Source organism: Quercus robur, chromosome 11 (genome assembly GCF_932294415.1).
Source record: "Quercus robur chromosome 11, dhQueRobu3.1, whole genome shotgun sequence".
Classification (NCBI taxonomy): domain Eukaryota; kingdom Viridiplantae; phylum Streptophyta; class Magnoliopsida; order Fagales; family Fagaceae; genus Quercus; species Quercus robur.
In genome coordinates this window covers 19,532,817-19,555,900 of record NC_065544.1, presented here as the reverse complement: position 1 = coordinate 19,555,900, position 23,084 = coordinate 19,532,817, and the positions used below count along the sequence as shown (strand labels likewise).

Below are 23,084 nucleotides of genomic sequence, written 5' to 3'. Positions count from 1 at the left end.
ACTTACATCCCATTCCCTAAATTTCTCTCCAAATTTTTAGCCCTGCTAGTTTTGGTATCTCTGGAGGAATGCCTCCATTGATTATGGCATCTTTGAAGGAAAGAGCTTCTTTCTGAGGGTGTGTTTCTCACAACTCTGCCGAAAGGCTTTGGGGATTCTTGCAGCAGCACAGCTCCAGAAACTACCAACTTACCCTTCGTTTCTGGCACCACCAAGCCGTTGATCACCTAACTGAGTTTTCTCTACCTCCACGACTGTCGGCCTTCCGGTAATATCACAGAACCCTTATTTCTTTTTGCTTCATATTTCATCACCGCAATATACCTACCTTGATCATTCCTATTCTTTTGAACAACAAACACCTTTCCTGCTTCTCAGCAAGACTTGAAAACAATATGGTCTGGTGGCAGTGTGAGTACTTCTGCCGCCACCGAGCAAAACCACTGTGCTACTTCCTTGCTGAGTAAGATGTTATTCCTGCCCCATTCAATGACCTCTGCAAACTACAAGTCCTCCCACTCTCTGCCAAGACAAATTCAATGGATTTCAATTCAATATGGAAGAATAGCCTTCCCCTTTTCTCTTTCTCCCAAAATAACTACCGTGTCTACACTGTTGGGATCTCCCTATAGCGCCATCCGTCATTGGCATGGGAAGTTCAGTGTAGTTGCTGATGTTCCTGTTAAGGGGAGGCACTTTGCATTTTTCAGAGCTCTTGGTGGAAAGAATATTCCATTTTTAGTGCATTTCATATAGGATTGTTTTTAATTAGAGCTGTTTCTAATTTCTACTGCAACTTACACATTTTAATAATCAGAAGTGCTTAAAACTATAGTGATGAATTAAGTGAAGAACATGCTTTTTGAGAAAGGGAAATTGTTGATTTTAATCAAAACTTGTAAAATTGTAAAAGCCATCTCTGAAGTCTAGCTTATTCTTTTATTTTTTGGGAAGAGAATATTTAATGTAGATAATAAAAAGAAAATCAAAATTCAGTGAGCAGAGTATTACACTAGGAGAAGGTTGGAATTTGTTCTAATGTATTGATGAAGAAAGAGAAAAAAGATAAGTGGAGAGACATGGTTTGTTTGTAATTTGCCAATCAATGGGAGAAAAGGGTAATTACTTTACCCACACTACAATTTGTGCCAACCTATAGTTTAAACGGTTGGGAGTTGTGGTCTTTGATTTATGGTCTATTTGGAGTCTCTTGGTTAATTCCTTCATCAATCTTGGAATTGTTGTCGCATTGGAGGGGTGTTTTAGAAAAAGAAGCAAGAAAGAGATTTTTAAAGCTGTTCCTTTAGAGAGAGAAATTCTGTTGCTTTAAGGGGAAAGGGTTGAATCTGGCAAAGCTGAATTTAGATTTACAGAGGACTTTATGATTGGACTTTGATTTCTCATCCTTTATTACAAGCTTTCTAGAGTTCCTGGACACCAGCTTTCATTAATTGTTCTGTGTACTTTTATTTCTTTTATGCCTCCTTTTTATTTTGTTTGGGCTTTCCTTTATGTACTTGTGTTCTAGGGTTGTGCCCCTTTTGTGCTTATTCTCTTAATGAATTTTATTATTTATCAAAAAATTAACCCACAATGTGATATGTGCCAACCTATAGTTTAAAAGGTTACATTTTACAGACTTTAGACCTTAATAAATTACATAAAAAACGCCAACATTTAAACTTGGTTTAAATTATACCTTGAAATTTCAATTGCATTGATTCCAACCTTATAGAATTAAATTAATGCAATTTGAGCCCTTACTATGTCTCTTTGATTTAAAAATTACAAAAATTACCTAAGTGATACTTAGAACCTTTCTAAACTCCAAAATTTTCTTAAGTGAATCTTGGATAATATTTTGGAACCAAAAAAGTTTACAAAATGACTTAAAAAACCCTGCCAAATAAACAATTGAAGATACCATAATTTTGTGAGTTTTTTGCACTGAAATACTCTTCAGTGTTTATGTGACAGGTTTTTACCGTCCAAATAAGTTTCAAGTGCAGTTTTAAAATAAACATATGATTCAAAAAGTTTACAGGCTGTATGGTTGCCTGTTTTAAAAGAAAAAGGTGTTGTCCACACTAAAAAATTCTTGTTTAGCCAACTAATTTCAAAAACACAATTAAAGATTTTGTTCTCAAAACCATTGGTCAAACACCAAAATTTGAAACTTCTTTTAGGCATCTGCTAGCCTGTAGTTCTGAACCACTCAAAAGTGTTGAAATGGGTTCGATCAAATGCATATATTAATGATTTTCCAACTGATTACAAAAATAGCTCCAGCTTTAACAATGAGGATTTGGTTACATATAAAAGCTAATAAGTTAATCAGCCTCCCCATGATCTCATTACAAACCCTATGACTCATCCAACACCATCAAACATTTTGACAGCATGTAAAGAAAATAATATTGATGCTATTTTTCTACTGGGGATGGAGGAGTTTTGTGTTAACCTAATTCATTAGCAATTAGAGTCAAACCATACCTGGATCACTTGAGAAGAGCAGCCCTGATCTATTTAAGTACTACCCAAACCTACTTATCAAAAAAAAAAAAAAAATACTACCCAAAGCTATTCTTGACGAGCTTGAGTCCCTCCCACCCTAGGAAAAGTGGTGCAAATTATAAGACGCACCAGGATTAGTGCTCAAAATTAGTGCTAATTTGAATTTTGAAATTCCATTGCTGTAATTTTATCCATATATATATATATATATATATATATTATTTATTTATTTATCCTAACTGAAGATTATATGGGATTATGTTTTGTTTTAGAATTATTTCCTTATTGATGTAGTCCTTGAAAACCTACTTAAAAAAGACTAATAAAAAAAAAGAATTAAAAAAAAGGAGATGATTGTGAATGAAGTTTTATATTGTAATTTTTGCAATTGCTAAGTGTTGATCTGTAGTAACTTTGGTGTTGATTCCAAGTAAAACCTAAGTGCTGATTTTTGGGGCATATCATTTCCTTTACATTTAATGTTTTCTTAAATTCCTATATTATCTTACCTTCTTGTTCCTTTTTGATCTCTCCTGCATCATTTTGCAGATACAATCACTGGGTGAGTGCATCTCCATGGTTAATTGGTGGTAATCCTAGGGATAGCATAATGCCCATTGATGGTGATGATGGTTTTTTCCCTACCTCAGGAAATGATTTGGTAAGTTTTGATCCGTAACTAGTACCATTGTGAATTTGTGATCTTGAAGAATAATGTTTGCTAACTTTGAATATATTGCAGAAACCAGAAGTAGTCAATTCTTGTCGTAAATATCGTGTTCGTGTGTTAGTATGTGCCCCATCAAACTCCGCACTTGATGAGATTGTCTTGCGTGTTTTAAACACCGGTACAAGTTTTTTCTTTCTAAATTTTCGAAATGAAATTCTGTATGATTTCATTCCAGTAGAATACCAAAATTATTATTGCCAGATTCATGTTTTATATTGCCACACCTATTCCATGAAATCTTTCAATCCATGATATGCATCAGGACATGTACTGGTGTTTCTATGACATGGGAATTGAGTATTAGAATTAGGAATTTTTTACATGTGCTATGAATTGGGTTGCCCATTTTCTTTTTTATTTTTATATTGGTAAGATATGCATACGCCCAGTGGGTACTTACCTTCTAGTCTTCCACCTATTCTTATTGGAGAAGGATGTGCCATTTGAGCTATACAATGATGTAGAAAAGGCTTTATGTGGTCTACTGTATCATGTTATTCACTGAGTAATCTATCAAATTAAGGGCAGTCATTAATAGGGGAGTTCATTAAACCCACCAACCTGATGAAACTGACCCAATCCAACCCAGCACCTTGGGTTGGTGGGTTGGGTTGCAATTGTATTTTGAGCCTTGGGTTGGGGTTGATAGTTAACCCATCTAACCCGACCCAAACCACCATGTATATAGGTTTATTTATTACGCTTAAATTTTCTACATTGATTGATTATGGTATTTTGAGAATTAGTTTTGATGAATTGTAAAATTTTGAATATAATTTAAGCGTATTATATGAATTGTAATAATTTATTGGAATTTTTTTTCTTCATATAATTGATAAAAGCCCAATTTTATAAAAGGCATAAATACATGATGTACACAACCCACCGACCCGACCCAACCCAACCCACAACCTGACCAATGTGGGTTGGGTTGGGTTAGGTTCTGCTTGTGATGGATTAGGAATTTCTCAACCCCACAAGGTCGGGTTGGGTTGAAAAAAACCCTCCAACCTGAACCAACCCAATCCATGCACTCTCCTAGTTAGAGCACATTCTTTGGTGAACCCCATTTTTTCATATTTTTTTATTTGTGTCCCATAGTTACAGAGTTTGCTTAAGTACTTGAAGGTAATTTATGAGCTCTTATCCTGCAATCTCATTTCATTTTTCTCATCTCTCTCCATCTCAGTGAATCCAAGAACCTCTTCCTTAGCATCTAATAACTCTAAAGTCCCCAATAAATCTTTCTTCCTGCGCCCAACATTGCCAAACTCTTGGTGATTCCATTGAATAATTTCTTCTTTCAAAGCTTTCAATTTTTTAGCAAACACATAACTGGGTGTACCCGAAAAAGAATGGCGATTCCACCATGAATCTACTCTATCAACAAACCCGTCCGACGTCAACCACATATTCTCAAACCGGAAGGGACTTTTTCCCCTCGCCATACCCCCTGCCTCCAAGAGAATTGGGAAATGATCTGAAACTAGTCTTGGTAGAATCCGTTGAGTCACACCCGAAAAGTGTTGCTCCCGGTCATGTGACACTAGAGCCCTATCGATCCTAGTTTAAATCTTCAATAAATTCAAAAAAAATTTCCATAGCCGGAGTAAGCCTAGACCCACCCCTCCGTTCACTAGGAAAACGAACAATATTAAAATCCCCAAAACAACACTAGGGAACATTCCAATACTGCTGAATACCCACCAACTCATCCCACAAATCACCCCTACAATTGTCATTTGGGCCATACACCCCTGAGCATGCCCAAATAAAACCATCCTCCACACTTTTCCACTAAACCAACACCGAAAACGAGCCCACTAGAACTTCCAATTTTTCTAAAACCCTCCTATCCCACATAATCAAGACCCCACCAGCCGTTTGATCAGCATTTAAAGCCACCCAATCCACATACAAACAGCCCCAAATACTGCAAACCAACTGCCTATCTATGCCAACAAGCTTTGTTTCTTGAAGGCATACAACATCACACTTTCACTCACGTAACAAGTTACTCACTACCAGACATTCCTATAGGGGAGGTTAATAATGTGCATGCCTTAGCAGAGATATTGGGTTGTAGGGTTGGGGCCTTGCCAATGACTTATCTTGGTATGCCGCTGGGGGTGTCCCATAAGTCCCCCAAAGCCCATTTTCTTCAACAACTTCAGAAGAGCCTCCCAATTCACATTGCCATAAGCTTTCTCAATATCTAACTTACAAATCACTCCCGGAATCTTACTCTTCATTCTGCTATCAACACACTTATTGGCAATGAGAATTGAATCAAGGATCTGCCTACCTCCCACAAAACTATTCTAAGATTCAGATATCAATTGATCTAACACCACTTTCAATCTATTTGCCAAAACCTTGGCCAAGATTTTATATAAACTCCCCATCAAACTCTTGTACAATTTTGCTGCAAACAGAGAGGCGTCCGTAGAATCATCTTTGATATGTCAATGAGCAGGGGGTGGGAGAACTTGGGATGTTCATTTCATTTGAGGTCCTAATGACTGGGAGGCAGAGGTGGTGGATGATTTCTTTCGATTCTTGGCAGCCAATTTACTTTTAGGGACTGATGGTGATCGTTTGAGATGGAAATTGACAAAAAATGGGGATTTTACTATCCGCTCATATTATCATAAGTTATATGGTTCTTCTTCCGTTGTTTTTCCATGGAAAGGTATTTGGAAGGTGAGATTTCATGGGTCCCTTCATGTAGGGTGTCAGATTTTTTATTTAGTTGGTGGAATTGGTTGGGGAAGCATTCATCTTACATTTGGAACTTAGTTCCGTTGTGTTTGATATGGTGTATTTGGAGGGAACACAATCGATGGACGTTTGAGAATTTGAATAGATCTGAGGACCAAATGCGTGCTCTCTTTTCTGGTTCCCTGTTTGTTTGGGCTAGGACTTGGGGACTCACATCTAATGACTCTCTTCCTCTATTCCTTAGCTCTCTTTCTTTGTAATTATTTTCTTTTTATGTTTTTTACTTTTCCATCTTTTTTGTACTTTTGTTATGTTGGTGCTAATTTGCATCTAGCAGTTTTTTGAATATATTTTTTCTTACCTATCAAAAAAAAAAAATGTACTTTTCTTTAGTGGAAATTTAGTACCACATGGCCATTCCTTGATGTAATATTTTCTTCAAATGTATTTGAGTTATTTTCAGGTGTTCGTGATGAAAATGACCATGCATATAATCCTAAAATTGTGCGTATTGGTCTAAAAGAGCATCATTCTGTTCGGGCAGTCTCCATGGATTACCTTGTATGTATTCGGCAATCATAAAACAATATTGAACTTCACTTTATTAATTTTTTCTTCTTCTTTTTGTCCAAATTGTTAATTCTACAAATTTAAAAAAAATCTCTGTTTATGGTAAATCAAAAGAATATGAATAATGATAAAGTTCTATAAATTGCTGACCAGAAGAACACAAAGCTTTTGAATTCTACAAAGGCAGATCTAAAATGTCTAAACCATGTAATACAGACAAGAAGAGGCATACAATGAGGCAAAATTTTCTCGATAAGTAATAAATACAATGAAGCAAATTTGATCACTAATGAACTTAGCTTTGATTTGGCAAACAAGACCTTACAAATGGGTTGCTCCTCCACATTCATTCTTTTTGCTGGAGAATTTGCCTAAAGTTTGTCAATTTCAGGACTCAACCTTCAAATTTCGTATCAGGGCAGTGACATTTCCAAACACATTGAAATACTTCTATTCTAATTCTCAGGTACTGGCAGTTTCTTTAATGGAAAAAAGGAGATCCATAACCTTTGAAGGATCAATATCAAATTCCCGTTGAGTAACTTCCTTCGAATCTCATCGAGACTCCCTTAAAGTGCAAATTAATTCTTTTAAATATACCTTCAATTGTGCTGATATACTATCTAAATAAACCTTTTGCCTACAGAATTGGAGGTGCAAAAAAGAACTGCCTTTATTTAGAAAACATTTTTCGGTGTTTCGCTCTTACAAAAATAAAAAATATTCCTATATTTTTATGTAGATATTAAATAAAGACTTTAATTCACCACTTTCAAATATTACTTATCAAACAAAAAAAAAAAACACTTTTTAAGTTTTCAGATAATAGTAGAACAATTAATATCAACCTGAAAGGCACAATCAAATTATAATTATGAAAAATTATGCCATAAGCACAATCAACATAACAGTGAAAAGCACCCAAAAAAAACACTTAACAGTTCCTTAAAAATATCTAACAAAAAGGCAAGGCTGAGCTTTTAAGTCAATAAGAACCAAAGGTGTAACCCAATACATCAACTGCCCAAATAGAAAATTATTAGGTTCAGCCAATGGTGACTGATTTTACAGTATTAAAAAAATAAAATAAAAGACGATGGTTGCTTATTTTGTATATGATGGATCTTGAATGTTTTTCTGGTACCAAATTATATCTTCCAATACATATAGTGGTAAAGCGAGTCAAAATTCTGACATGAACAATTTCCTTTGCAGGTGAAACAAAAGCAGGAAAGCATGAGTGCTGATAAAGATAAACATGGAGCTCCGCAAAGGGATAAGGATAGTATACGCGCTGCAATTTTGGATGAGGCTGTAATTGTATGTAACTTTTTCCTTGTGTTAAGTGAAATTATGTTGTTTCCTTTCTGATTTCTGTATAACTGGCAGGTCTTCTGCACCCTTAGCTTCAGTGGTTCAACTCTTTTCAGTAAATGGAATCGTGGCTTTGATGTTGTTATAATAGATGAAGCAGCACAAGCTGTAAGTTCGCATTATTTTATGTGCATTGCTTTTCCTCATGTCTTTGATGATTCTAGCTATATTATGGCTGGAGGTAGTGAAGCTTAACATACAACTGCTTTTCGTTTTACATTAAATAATCATATGGGATAGTTACAAGGAGAGTAACCTCTCTACGATTGGAAAATTAAAAATAGGAAGTCTTTGCTTATGAATTTTCCCTGTACTATCCTGTTCCTTTTTGTTTTCTGCAATAAGTTTGGCTTGATATAAGCCTCTATAGTTTATATTTAGTTGTAGATAAACAGCTGATCTGGGTTTTTCAAAAAAGGGCTATACAACAGCTGTGCAGCCTTTCCTCTTCTTATTTAGTTGTAGAGGTTGGACCTTGGTGCAATGGCAAGCGCTTTCTACTAAAGGCAATAGGTTGCGGGTTCGAGTATAGGAATTACCCTCTTCAAAACAAATTGGGGGTAAGGTTGCTTACCATGACCTCTCTCGGACCCCTCAAGAAGTGGGAGTTTTATACACTAGGTACAACATTTTATTTACAAGTAATAACATTTTTTTTTGGGGGGGTGGGGGGAGATGAACTACCTCATGCACACATGGTGTGTATGTAAGATTACAAAAGAATAGGATTTACAATAAAAAAAAGAGAGAATCAAAGTCCAAGATAGAGTGGTAATTGCTAGGACCCAAAATATAGGGCCATTCAAGCAAAGCAATGTCCTAATGAAAGTGACACAGGACAACCAAAAATATTGTGATTGGAAAAATATTCAGTTTGAGGTAGGGGTGGGGGATAGAGTGAAGTTTTGGACAGATCGGTGGTGTGGGGTTTTACCATTCCAACTGACCTTTCCGGTTGTGTTTGGGATTGCTTCCAATAAAGCGGCCTCTATGGCCTCTTGTCTTGAACGGTTGGGGATAGACGAACAGAGAAGTTGGGATATTCGTTTCATTCTAAGACCAAATGATTGGGAGATGGGTGTTGTGGATGAATTTCTTTGTACTTTGGGTTCTAATTTACCTCCAACTGAAAATAGAGACCGTATGAAATGGAAGTTGACGAAGAATGGATTTTGATATCCACTCATTTTATAATAAGCTATGAGGTCCCTTGCCCATTATCTTTCCTTGGAAAGGTATTTGGAAGGTTAAGGCTTCTCGACGTGTTTCTTTCTTTGTTTGGACCGCCGTGTGGGATAAGATTCTTACAGGTGACAATCTACGGGGTAGAGGGTTTGATTTTGTTGATTGGTGCATTATGTGTCATTGTAATGGGGAGACGGTGGATCATTTACTACTTCATTGTGGAAAGGCTTATTGGTTATGGAGTTTAGTTTTTAGATCTTTTGGGATTTCATGGGTCTTGCCAAGATCGGTTGCAGATTGGTGGAATTGGTTTGGAAAGCATTCGTCTAGCATTCGGAATTTGGTTTCGTTGTGCTTAATGGGGTGTATTTGGAGGGAGTGAAATTGGTGGACGTTTGAGGACATGGAAAGCTCCGACGACCAGCTGCTTGCTTCTTTCAGTGGCTCCCTTTTTGACTGGTCTAGGACTTGGGGACTCACCTCTAGTGATTCTCTCTCAATGTTTCTTAGTTCTCTCTTTTGTAATTAGTATTTTCTTTGTTTTTTCTTCCCTCTTTTTGTAATATTTGATCTGCCTTATGCCTTTATACATGATGTAGCTTTTTGAATATACATCTTTATTACTTATCAAAAATAAATAAATAATGGGAAAACAAGGATGAAAACCTAGGAATCAACATCAAGCAAGATTGGAGTTGGCACAGTGTAAAAACCAAACACATTTTTTTCTTAATCTCAAAACTGTCTTACAAAATAGACAATTTTGCTTAAATAATAAACAAAATGCATAAAGAAACCTTATTATTAAATGGCCGGGCTTGGTAGGTCTTTAGGCCCAATTTTTAGTAGGCTCCATCCATAAGGCTACAAGTTGAAGACCTTCCAAGGAAACTGTACATCATCAAAGCCTCGCAATAAATGAACATTAAACCTACCATTGCCCTTCAACCTCCACCTCAATTAAGTAAGACCCTTTCTACTTGGGATGTTGGAGTACATGACAACCATCAAAGAATCCACTGCCTTGAATTCCTAATCATTGAAATCTTTAATAAACTATTAAAAACAATCTCTAATAAACTTGATTTCCATGAGCATATCCTCACTTCACCTTGACCATCCAAGTAAGAAGTAATTAAGTTATCCTTATTAGTTGCAATTGCAAACAACTCCAAGTATACCTCCTTCAAAGATTGACTCCCACATCTCATCATGCTAGAATTTCTCAGTTTTCATCTCCTACCTCAAATTGCACACGACCAACAAATCTATCCAATTCTGCCTTAATACCTATGAAGCACAGGTACTGACACGATACAGGGTATGGTGACACAACATTTCTTGAAAAATTAAGATATGACACGTTGAAGATACAACAATTAATTAAATATTTATTTTTAGGTATATTTTATATATTTTGGTTAAAAAAATAAGTAACAACAATAAAATGTTTGAAAACATATCTACTTTAATTTAAAAGCAATAATAAAATATATTTTAAATAATACTATAAATGTTGTACACAATAACATGTTTGTACATTATATGTCTGTGTTGCAATTGTATGGCCATGTAATGTTACATTGAATAGGAAAAAAAATTCAATTAAGTAATAGTAAAAAGACATGTGGCATTCCCAATTAAATACCCCCACTTATTTTAGCATGTCTAGTAACCAGCATTCAATTTATGTAATCCCATTTCTTCCCACCCTCACTTCTTGTATGTTCTTTCGAAACCATGGAGGAAAAAAAGAGAGAACAAAACTAGATCAGAGGAGAGCTGTGAGCAAGCCATGGTGAGAAAGGATCATCTTGCCTTAGTCTCCCTGAACTGTTGAAAATGCCTAATAGGGAACCATTCACCAACAGCAAGATTCATATCGTAGATATGGAAGAGTGAATATAACGTCACAATCTATCCCTAAATCCCATTTTCCCCACACAGATAGATTAAAGTATCATAGTTGACATGATCTTATGCTCTTTCAATATGCAACTTACAAATGACTCCTTTTTTTTTTGAGGTAAAAGGTAGAAACAAATGACTCCTAATTCCCTTTATCCTGATTAAATCAAGATCATGTCCAATGTTCACCATTATTTGGGATTGGGTTCTTTGCTGTAGATTGCAAACAGTAAGGTAAGCTAGGTGGTAAGTTGATGTAGCTATAAAGAGGAATTTCTAGCTGCAACATTTGAATGGTGATAATACATCTATCAAAAGCCAAAGAAGGCTGATAAGGGGGAGTTTTACGGGTCAACTTCCAGGATGGGTGGGTTTTGTTGCCCCCACGCACCCTAGGGGAGTGGAGGTCTCTAGCCCACCCACCTTGCATAGCCTCTGATCACTGGTTGATAGAAATAAATATATACATAGGCCTAAGTAGAATGAGGAAATGACTTTGAACATAAAAGGTTTTGTAATAGAAAAGTCAAAACATGCCTCTTTCTCTACACACTGGAAACATAGAGATAACAACTCCCTCCTAGGATTTCTAAAAATCAAAAAAATGAGAGAGATGTTCCTTGTATCATTTGTATTTCTAGAGAGAAGTATTACCTACTTACCTCAAGAAGTTGATTAGCCATGTATGTGCTGAACTTTGGCATAGCTTAATATATGTCTTCGACTCTTTGTTATAGCTAGATACACATTAGATGTGTGCTATATGTCTAAAATAATAGAACAACAACTAGGCCTTATTTCCAAGGTTCAATGATTGATGTCTCAAAAATTCCTCTCAAGGTTCAATGATTGATGTCTCAGAAAGTGGCTGAGGCATAATTTAGTTTGGAAGGCATAGAAGCAGTTTTGTTGAAAGGAATTTTGAGACATATAGCACACATCTAATGTGTATCAGTGGAAGGCATAGAAGCAGTTTTCCCGTATGTGGACAATATGGAAAGAGGAATTTTTGCGTCTTTAATGGCATTTGGTTGTCTACTCCAGAGCTGAAGTCTTTATTTCTGCAGCCAAGTATTAGTGGTCTACTTGTTTTGGCATGAACTTCATTTCCCTCCTTTAGAGACTTTATTAATGAGTTTGTACCCAATGCCCAAAGCTCCTGCTTCCGCGGGGTCTAGGAGAGGTGATTGGTAGGCAATCTTACCTCCAATTTATTTTTGGAGGGGCCAATTTCCAGACTCAAACTTGCAGTGTGCCACTTTGAGTGGAAGGTACTTGCCATTGTATGAAGGCCTGGCCTTTCCTTTGTAGACTTTGTTGATTATTTGAATTTTAGCTTTTGATTCTTTAGAAGAACTCTATGTATAGTGTTGGTGCATATAGATTTCCCCATGAAATTATTATTGCTAACTGCACTATAATTAACATTGAAAAATTTATCAGTATCTCCTTCATGTGTAGGTGGAACCAGCAACTCTTATTCCTTTGGCCAATGGATGCAAACAAGTATTTCTGGTATATATCTGGTGCTTTTTCTAATACTATGGAAGTCCCACATCATATGTTTATATCATGGTTCCTTTTATCGTAATGGCCTATGTGCAAACTGTTGACCTATTTACATAGGGACTGGCACTTGGGAAATGTTTATGTTTTAGCTCATGTTTAGTTCTGTTCTTAGGTTGGTGATCCAGTTCAACTGCCAGCAACTGTAATTTCTCCTATTGCAGAGAAATTTGGGTATGACATTTTAGTTTATGAATGTTGTGTCGTTTAATTGATTTGTACCTAAAACTTCCGTGCATATAATTTTGCGCTCTCTCTCTCTCTCTCTCTCTCTCTCTCTCTCTTTCTCAAAACTGAAGATATGGGACAAGTTTGTTCAAGAGATTGCAAAGGGCTGGTTATCCTGTGACAATGCTGAAGACTCAATACCGAATGCATCCAGAGGTTAGATCTGATTTATCTAATGGGTTTTTTTATTAGAGAAATTGTTAATTGATGATACTTGGGAGCACATCACAATATAAATAAACCAACATGGTGAATCCTAATAAATTTGGATATGGTATGGCATGTTTTGGGAGTAAAATAGAATAAATGAAATCATGTAACTGAGAAAGTAAGTTTCAAAAGTTTGTTTGTTTGTTTTTTTTTTTTTTTTTTTTTAAATTTATTATTATTATTATTATTATTAAAAATAATAGTTCTCAAAACCATTCTTTTCAACCAGATTAGAAGCTTTCCTTCAAGGGAGTTTTATGCTGAGTCATTGGAGGATGGGCCTAATATAGAAGTGCATACAAGTCGTGACTGGCATTCATACCGTTGCTTTGGACCATTTTGCTTCTTTGATTTACATGAAGGGAAAGAGTCCAAGCTCGCAGGAAGTGAATCTTGGGTAAATGTTGATGAGGTTGAATTTGTTCTCCTCTTGTACTGTAAGTTGGTGAGTAGGTACCCAGAGCTCAAGTCAAGTTCTCAATTTGCAATTATATCCCCCTATAGCCAACAAGTAAAACTGCTTAAAGACCACTTTAAGACTACTTTTGGAGTGGATTCAGATACGGTAGTGGATATTACTACTGTTGATGGTTGCCAGGTAAAGTACACTATATTCCCTCGTATAATTTTACTTTCATTAGAATTGCTTTTGATAGTATCTTGAACTTAGTTTTTTAGGACATATGAAGAGTTGGCTTTGTTTTTGCTTTTTTTGTTATTTTCTTTATTTTTATTTTTGATGACATGGAACCTCACAAAGGCAGGGCCCTTTAGACCCACCCCTGGTGAGTAAACCACGATTACATATGAAGAGTTGGCTTTTTGGTAGTTTCCAAGAGTGAATTGTCAGTTGGAATGTATAATGCGTAGAATTGCGCAAGCCTGATTTCCTATGCAATGGTTATATCAAATGGATTATATTATCAAAGGAAGAGATTGAGTGAGAGAGAGAAATGATACATAATAATTTTTTATCCATTTTCATTCTTTTTCTATACTGTTGTTACATTTCTTTATTTGGGATAATAGGATGAGTTGGTCTAAACCATACTCAAACTAGTTATTGTCCCATTTGATAACTTGGTTACAAGTCAACAGGTTTGACTAGCATTTGATTTGATTGACCTAGAGCAGGTAGAGTAATATGAACATTTTTATCTTTTAAAAGAAATAAAAGGTAGCTTAATTGAAAGTTGGTTTCAGCCCTAGGATTTAAAGTTTCAATTAAACCCATTGCAGTTCCTCATATTTTAGATGACTAAGATCATTAGGTTCTTGGTGGGCTCAAATGGCACTTCATCCTCACATGAGAATGAGTAGAGGGTGGGTATGTGGTTTCAAAATCCATTGGTTGTATGTAACTTACCAATTAAAAAAATTGAGTTCTTTGTGGACTTTTTTTCCCCTTGTTTGGCTCTAGTTCTGGAAACTAAGATGTTGAAGGATAAAGGCAAACCTTTTCATCTTCTTTACAGGGACGTGAAAAGGATGTTGCCATATTTTCATGTGTTAGGGCAAGCAAAGATAAAAGCATTGGATTTCTGGCTGATTATCGGAGAATGAATGTTGGGATCACCAGAGCAAAGTCTTCCGTCCTGGTATGATATTATTCTGCATTTGGATATTTTCAACAGGACTTTTGTTGTCTCACGCACTTCACCTTTGCTCATGGAAGCTAAGCTTTAGCTGTTTCTTTAGGTGGTAGGGTCTTCCTCAACATTGAGGAGGGATGAGCACTGGAATAACTTAGTGGAAAGTTCTGAGAACAGAAAGTGTTTTATTCAGGTGAATATTTCTTCATTGAGTTATTTAAGAATTTCATTTTAACAATGTATTCAAAAGGTTCTTTTGATTTGCTGAGACAGAAATTTTACCTAAGCCTTTCATTGACCATTACAAATCAAATTTTTTGTGTTTAAAAAAAAAAATCAAATTATTCTTTATTGTCCCAAAATTCTGGAATGTAGCTTATATTTAATGAAAGCCAAGTGTCATTACCTATCAAAAACAATAAATAAAAAATGAAAGCCAAGAAAAATTTTACAATGTTAAGTCGCTCAATAACTTTTTATTCTATATGTGAACACCTTCCATTTACTCATTATTTTTATCTATATAAAAAATAAATTATAAAAAAAAAAAAAAAGTAATTTGACAAATGCACTTATCAAATATATATATATATATATATATTGTTACAAATCCATTTTTAGATTATTTGATCTCCTTATGCCCTTTATGCTTACAAAATATAAAGAGAAGGAGAGATCAATAATTATTTCATCTATAAAACGGTGGAAATTTAGGTTCTTTTTATTTTAAAAAATGAGTTTATGAATTATATAGTAAATAATATCCAATTAATATGAGATTTGGCATGTGTGTTAAGCTTGAAAAATTCCAGTGATGAGATGGTTAAATTACTAGTCTAATTAGATTTATATTAACAAGTATTATATTAAGTGTAACTTGAACCTTCTGAGTGGTGAAGAATCTGAGGGATGGATGGGATGGACAGGCAGATGGTGCATAGTTTGTGGAGTTGTTCTTATGTGGATTGGGTAGCTCTTGATGGCTCCAATATGTGCAGGTGGGGCAGTGATTATGTGGTATAGAAGGGTGCTTGAGAGTTTAGAGTCTGTTGTTGGCATGTACTCAGTGTCTTGTAGGTTGGGGCAAGTGGAACATGGGTTTGAGTGGGCTTGTTCCTGGCTTTATGGCCCTAATGACAATAGAGGAATTAGCTTAGATTCGGCAAAGATGGGAGGGTGCCTTGGTGTTGTATAGGAGATTTTAATGTCATTCACTTTTCTAGTGAGAGGTTGGGATGCCTAGACTTAGCCCGACGATGATGGAATTCTCTGATTTTGAGGGCCTTAATCTGATTGTCTTGCCACTGGAAGGGTAATTACCTGGACAAGTGGTACAGATCTGCCTCCAATGTCTAAGATTGATAAGGTGTTGTTCTCTTCGGATTGGGAAGAGCATTTCTCAAATGTGATCTAACAGGTTTCACCACACCCAATCCCGGATCATTGTCCAAATTTGTTGGAGGCAGGGGGAATGGTGAGAGGGGAAGCCCTTTCCAGTTTGAGAACATGTGGTTAAAGACGGAGGGGTTTGTTGAGAGAGTCAAGTCGTTATGGGATTGTTACTCCTTCAGTGGGACCCCTAGCTTTGTGCTAGCCAAAAAGTTGAAGGTAGTGAGGGAATATCTTAAATGGTGGAATAAGAGAAAGTCTGGGAACTTAGGAATCAATAAGAAGAAATTTTTGGGGGAGTTGGCAAGGTTGGATGTGAAGGAAGGAGTCCATGGGCTCATTGATGAGGAGAAGAGTGTAAGGGATGAAGTGAAAGCTAAGTTTTATCTCATCTTTATGGAAGAGATTTCTTGTAGACAAATCAAGAGTCGTGGCTTAAGGAGGGTGATAATAACTAAGTTCTTCCATAAGATGGCAAACTCTTGTAAACGAAATAACCATTTGGGTATTTTGGATGTGGATGTGATGTATGAGGAGGAGTAGGAGATGACGGATCAGGTGGTCCAATTCCATCCGTCTTTGTATCAGGAAACGGAAGACTGGCAACCTTCAGTTGAGTGGTTGGAATTTGGTCATATTGGGGTGGTGGAGAGTGGTTACTTGAGCAGAGGTTTGAGGAGAAGATACTACAAGTTGTTAGGGATTTTAAGGGGGATAAAGCCGTAGGACCAGATGAGTTTACTATGGCTTTCTTCCATCACTGTTGAAGGGTAGTGGAGAGAGATGTGTTGATATTCTTTGAGGAGTTTTACCAGTATGGGAAGTTTGACAAATTCTTCAATGATTCCCTTATAGCTTTAATTCCCAAAAAGAACAATGCTTCCCATATTAGATATTTTTGGCCTATTAGTTCAAAGTGGCTTTCCCAATTCTATAAGAGAACTCCAACAATCAGAAGGATTCAATGGAGTCTTTATTGGTGAGGGAGGTTGAGGGCAAGCGGCGGAGTTTGGATGTTATGTTTCATTGAGATTTTAATGATTGGGAGTTGGATTTGTTGGCTGCCTTTCTTCATCTTCTAGAGTCTCATATTCCTTTTATTGAGAGTGGAGACTGGGTGAGGTGGAGGTTGAGGAAAAATGGGGAGTTTGACATTCGTTCTTAATATAATCTTTTGAGGGGTCTTCTTCTGTCACTTTCCCTCAAAAGGTATTTGGGGTGGTGAAGGCCCATCGGCGAGTTTCTTTTTTTGTTTGGGAGGCAACATGGGGGAAAATACTCATTGGCGATAATCTTAGGAGAAGAGGCTATACTATAGTGGGTTGGTGTTGCATGTGCCAGTGTAGTGGATCATCTTTTCATTCATTTTGTTTTTTTTTGGGGGGGATCAGTTGTGGAACTTTGTTTTTAGATCATTTCGGGTCTCTCGGGTCTTATCAAAGAGTGGTTGTCCTTTTTTTTGGGTGGAGGAACTAGTTAGGGAAGCATTTGTCGAATATCTGTCATTTGGCTCGTTATGTTTGATATGGATCATTTAGCGCAAGTGTAACAGTCATACATTTGAGGATTGGTCTTGAGCTCAGGGATTTACATCTAGACAGTCCATCCCAATGTTTATAGAATCTCTTTCTTAATTTTCTGAATTTTGAAATATTTCATGTGATCACATAATTCCTACATGACATTTAATTTCCTCTTGCAGGTTTCCAAGCCCTATACCTCATTTTTCACTGATGAAAATCTAGGTTCCATGAAATTGGAAACTGGAGAACATGATGAGGTAGATAATAATGCAAACCTTCATGGTAATCTTGGGGATGTTGACCATGAGCAGGTGGCAGATGACCTTGACTATGGGGATGAGGACGGTGACATGGAAGGCTTTGGAGATGATTAAGTCCACCTATTACTATGAATATTATCTGGCTGGGAACCACAAAGTTATGGAAATCACTTTGAAACTACAGGTGTTGGTTTGTAAGTTGAAACCCACCAACAATTTTGTGTACTTTCATTGAAACGATCGTTTTGGAGGAATTTCTACATCAGAATGGCAACTGTTTTATACAAGGATTACTCTTCATTGATGTTAAAAGGATTATGCTCCTTTGCTGGCTATTGGGATTGGGAGTATTATGTATAGAGGCTTCACAAGATCGAGGTACTTGATTGATCCCCTTGAACTTATTACGCATTTGCACAACATCAAAGGAGATAGAAGTCATGTTGCTCCTTTGATGCATGATAATTCACATTTTGTAAGATCCTTTTATAAATAAAAAAAGTAGGTAGTAGGGTATTCTTAGCAATGCCCCCTTAGAATGGTTAGTGTATTTTCTAGGTCTCAAATGTATCAGTCCACTCTTTCTACAATGTCATCGATTTTCTTGTTTTCTTTTACCAATTAAACAAGGACAAAAGGCAAAAGATAGAGAATGAAAAGAAATTTTCATTTATAGCCCTAGTTGTGTTAATCACAATAAAAGCCATTGTGCATTTCTCTACTGTCACTGTGCTTTTGGATAAAGAATTGCATGCAATTCATGAAGTGTCAAATTTTTTTCAGGAAAAAGCAAGTGGGGTGCTTTTTGTAATCTTGTTCAATTTGGTGATTTTTTGCACCTATGTTTAAAGCGTGCCACTTATTTAGCTTGAACAAGCTAACTTAATCATATACTAGTTCTCTCCATGCTAAACCATTATCAAAACTTGACAATCTTGTGTTCATGTTAGAATTAACTTTGAACTGTCTCACCACCGGGTGGATATACCTGCCTAAAGTATATGTGCCTCTGAAAGTGTTTTATTTCATGCATCGATCTAAATTCTAATCTTTCCTTGGCTGTCCATTATAGCATATCAAGGATGCAATGTCTCCTTACAAAAGAACCATACTAGACACATTTAATTCTTGTAAACCAAGCATTTCAGGATACAAATGTTCTTACCATATTTGTGGCTAACAAATTTCTCATATTAATACGTTCTTCTGGTAAATGTTGCATGTGCGATAAAAGTGGTCCATTGTGATTTTGCATTTACTCACTCTAGTCATTGATTTTTGCTTGTTTTGACTCCAATGGGTTATGCTTTAAGCTTATGGGTGCGATTACACTATGCTATGCAATCACGAGAACTATTGGAAAGAGTGCAACCAGTGTACACTTGAAGAGATTGAACGTTTGCCACTCTAAATGGTCACTCCTTTCCTAATTTGGAGGAATTTCCGATGATGCTTATAGCAACTCTATTACACATGCTGTAATTTGATAATAATTACAATGAAAGGGATTTAATCCCTAGTCATTCACCCAAACAACCCTCATAAATTAAAAAGAAAAAAAAGAAAGCAAGAAAGAAAGCTTGTTTTATCTAAACTACCAAAATTTGTTTATCTATGGTCAAAGAAAACGAAATATACTTTAGGGTAAATTTCAGAAAACTACCCTGAGGTTCGAGGAAATACCAAACACATCCACAACTTGTTAAAAATGGTCAATCTAATCCTTTAACACAAACGGTGGTAACATCCACCGTTATTAACAAATTCTTACTCTCTCACCTCTTTTCTTTTTCTCAGTCTCACCATATTCTCTTTCTCCCTCAAATTTTTTTTTTCTTTTCCAAATCTGGCTTTCTTTCTCTTTTCCTTTTCACAATCTCATCTAACACTCTTTCTCTCTCAACTTTCTTTGCCTTTGGTTGTCTAAATCTTACACTCTTTCTCTCCCAACTTTGTTTGCCTTTGGTTGTCTAAATCTTGCTAATGATGGATGATGGATCCGCTTCCTTTCTCATTTCTCTATTACGGTGTGGAGATCTTGCGGTGGTGGGACTGGATTTGGGTTTGGCTAACATGGGTATCAACAATTTTGATGTTTGCTTGGTGTTTACTTGGTGGTTGATGTTTCCTTTCTCATCTCTCTATTTCGGTGTGGAGATCTTGCAATGGTGGGATTGGATTTGGGTTTGGCTGACATGGGTATCAACAGTTTTGATGTTTGCTTGGTGGTTGATGTTTCCTTTCTCATCTCTCTATTTCGGTGTGGAGATCTTGCAGTGGTGGAACTGAATTTGGGTTTGGCTGACATGGGTATCAGCAGTTTTGATGTTTGCTTGGTGGTTGATGGCAATTTTGTGGTGGATTTAGGAGCTTAGATGGTGTGATTGGATTGGGTTTTCTTGGGTTTCTTTGTGGAGGAGAAAAGGGCTTGTTTTTTAAGGAGCTTTTTCTTTTTCTTTTTGTTTTCTCGGCTTCAAACACTGCATGGAGGAGATGAGGCTTTTTCTATGGATTTTCCTTTGATTTTCTAAGCATTTCTCTTTGATTTTCTTGGCTACCAAACAGAAAGTAGCAAAGTAATCACCTTTTTCATTAATTTTTTTTTTTTGAAGAAAAAAGAACCAAAAAAAGAATTGCTGTGTTGTTTATTTTAAGAAGAAAAATGGAGAAAATTTTAGAGAATGATTTTGATAAAGAAAAAGAAAGTTGAGGGAGACTAAGATTAGGAAATAGAAACGAAGAAAGAGTTAGATCTGAGTATTAATTTTTTTTAGAAAAGTTTGTTATTAACGGTGGATGTTAACACCGTTTGTGTTAAAGGATTAAATTGGCCATTTTTTATAAGTTGTGGATGTGTTTGGTATTTCTTCAAACCTCAAGGTAGTTTTTTGAAATTTATCCTATACTTTAATATTGGTGCATCGCTTCAAAAATCGCTTTGCAACTTCAAGTGTGGGGTTTGTAAGTTGTAATATTTTGTGCAATTTGATTGAGGTAGTTTATAATAAATCCACTCTTGAGCTTATTTTTACGCATTTACACAGACATCAAAGTAGGTAAGAAGTCCTCTTGCTTCTTTGATGCGTATGTTAATTCTCGTTTTGTTCACTTATTTATAGTCCCTCCTCTTAAGTAGGCTTTAGTAGGAGTGGGATATTTATACAGATTGATCACGTTCTGTATATTGCAATGAATGAAAAATAATTGACATACACACTGTATTTATACGCTAATAAGGCAAGACATTCATAACTGCCTCTAACTAAGCTCCAAACTATACCTACCCAAGTTTCCCTCCTAAATTAGTTACAACCTTTAGCCAATAAGAAACTGACAGATGGCAAATAGACACAACTAAACTCTAAGATGTGCTACTTATAATTTTAGTATTTTTTTTTTTAGTTAAAACTACTGCCCGTTTTCATCTTTTCTTATTTACAACTTCTGTGTCTTACTCCCTTTTATCCTTGCTTTCTTTTATTTTTACTTCCAATTTTTTTCCTTTTGCATTTCTCATTATGCTTTTGGATTATAAACTGGTTGTGATCCAAAATCAAATAAGGTCAAAAAAAAGTTTTCCTTCGAATTGTTTCGAAAAAAAAAAAAAAAAAAAAAAAAAAAAAAAAAAAAACGCTTCAATCCACTACATGATAATTTATAAAACTGTCTATACATATTATTTAAACAAGTTACGTAACTCAATAAAAAATATTGTAACTAAAAATGTATATTCATGTGAATCGTTTTATAACTTGTCACATAATGATAATGAGTTGGAAGTAATTTTAAAAGAAAGCTTGATTCATGACTTTTCTTTTAGCCAATTACTCTCCACTAGTATTTTTTTTTTTTGGGTTGAGTTCACTAAATTGTTATGGTATATCATATATGGCTACAAATGAAAATAGGCATAGTAGTAGAAGAAACTAACAAGTAAATCATAGGTGAAAATTACAGGGGATCAGATTGGATACGTACACGAAACAAAACATGTCTCCGTTTTCATTTCTAAAATCTGAAATTGCGAAATCCAAAAATACAAAACCAAAGGAAGAAAAGAATGCTCGTGTTATCCACGTAGGACGTAGGACCCACATTATGTGCGTGATTCAAAGAATAACAACTCCGACCCGCTGACGTGGCTGGGCTCCAAAATCTCACCATCCAATGGACCATATAATTCTCCGAGTTGATGATCTTGATCATCCTGACCATAATTGCCGATCGACGGAGAAGGCGACGCTGTATTCTCACTCTCCGGTGACTGGATCGTCGGAGCAAGACCTGGCGAAACGCCAAGATACGAAGGCGAATTCGCCGGAGAATAACCGCAAAAGTCTTGCGGTGGTTGTTGTGGCGGCGGCGGCGGCGGCGCAGTACGGTTACTGTTGGAGCAAACGTTGGTTCGCTGAGGGAGAACCGAACTGACCGGAGACGAGGAAGAGTACTGAGGAGGTCCACGGAGAGTGAGAATTCCGTTGAGGCCGTGAACGGCGACGTATCGGCCGTAGTACACTCCCGGAAAAACGACTTCGATTTCGTCGACGGAGACGACAACGACACGGCGGCGACGATTATGATGATTCCGACGAGGAGGAGGAGGAGAAAGATGCCTGGTGGTGACGTGGAGATCACGCGAGGGGAGGAGAGTACGGAGGTTAGCGGAGGAAAGCCGCTGGAGCTGAGAGAAGGAGAGCCGCCTAGGGACGACGTGGAGGCGGAGCGTGTCGGTGAAAAACGGCGCCGTTTGAGTCATGTCGAGAGCGAAGAGAGCGGAGTCGGTGGGAGCGAAAATGGTGAAGAAGTAGTCGTCGTTGTCGTTGGAAGCGTTGTCGTTGGAGTTGGAGTTGGAGTGGGTGCAGAGGAGGTCTAACTGGAGGTCGGAGGTGGCGATGGCGTTGGAGAAGAGGTTGTAGCCGCGGGCTCTCAAGGCGGAAAGCATCGACTCCATGTCGCCGCTAGAGATGCAGTGGACGGGTTTGACGCCGCCGGGGAGTGACAGTAGCAGAATCACCACGCCCAGAGTCAGAGTCAGAGTCACGATCTTGTTCGCCATTTTTGCACTTCTTGAGAGTCAGAGTTTACTGTTTTGATTTTGTGAGTTTCGCGGGTGTGGATTCTGTTATATAGTTAGTTATGGTTAGTTATGGTTATTGGCTTTCTTTTTATGTTGACTTATTACGAAACTGCCACTGGCCTAAACCATGTGTTATGTATATACTTGTTTGCTGAATTGGGCTCCACTTAATTTTGCTTTGCGATTTTTAACTGCTTAAATTCATGGCCCAATGTTCATGGATGAACCAATATAGTC

The 23,084-nt window shown here is 36.7% G+C and overlaps 2 protein-coding genes across 2 annotated transcripts in view; one reads left to right on the top strand and one right to left on the bottom strand.

Annotated features, from left to right (window-relative positions):
* Window positions 1-18,492, top strand: part of LOC126705449 (probable helicase MAGATAMA 3) — a 34,068-nt gene extending 15,576 nt beyond the window's left edge. The window contains exons 8-19 of the mRNA XM_050404473.1: window positions 3,064-3,175; window positions 3,257-3,362; window positions 6,429-6,526; window positions 7,751-7,855; window positions 7,925-8,017; window positions 12,464-12,517; window positions 12,684-12,742; window positions 12,868-12,952; window positions 13,236-13,604; window positions 14,482-14,604; window positions 14,705-14,791; window positions 17,690-18,492. Of these exons, the coding sequence (XP_050260430.1) occupies window positions 3,064-3,175; window positions 3,257-3,362; window positions 6,429-6,526; window positions 7,751-7,855; window positions 7,925-8,017; window positions 12,464-12,517; window positions 12,684-12,742; window positions 12,868-12,952; window positions 13,236-13,604; window positions 14,482-14,604; window positions 14,705-14,791; window positions 17,690-17,884 (1,486 nt within the window). The 3' untranslated portion in view covers window positions 17,885-18,492. The remainder of the gene's footprint in view (window positions 1-3,063; window positions 3,176-3,256; window positions 3,363-6,428; window positions 6,527-7,750; window positions 7,856-7,924; window positions 8,018-12,463; window positions 12,518-12,683; window positions 12,743-12,867; window positions 12,953-13,235; window positions 13,605-14,481; window positions 14,605-14,704; window positions 14,792-17,689) is intronic.
* A 3,195-nt stretch (window positions 18,493-21,687) lies between these two features.
* On the bottom strand, window positions 21,688-22,866 carry LOC126707071 (fasciclin-like arabinogalactan protein 19). Its single transcript, XM_050406660.1, has one exon. The coding sequence runs from the start codon at window positions 22,824-22,826 to the stop codon at window positions 21,867-21,869; it is 960 nt and encodes a 319-aa protein (XP_050262617.1). The 5' UTR covers window positions 22,827-22,866; the 3' UTR covers window positions 21,688-21,866.
* Between the last annotated feature and the right edge of the window lie 218 nt (window positions 22,867-23,084).

Excerpts from the sequence above, each read along its gene's own strand:
- LOC126707071 (XM_050406660.1), bottom strand. The coding sequence starts at position 22,826 with ATGGCGAACAAGATCGTGACTCTGACTCTGACTCTGGGCGTGGTGATT.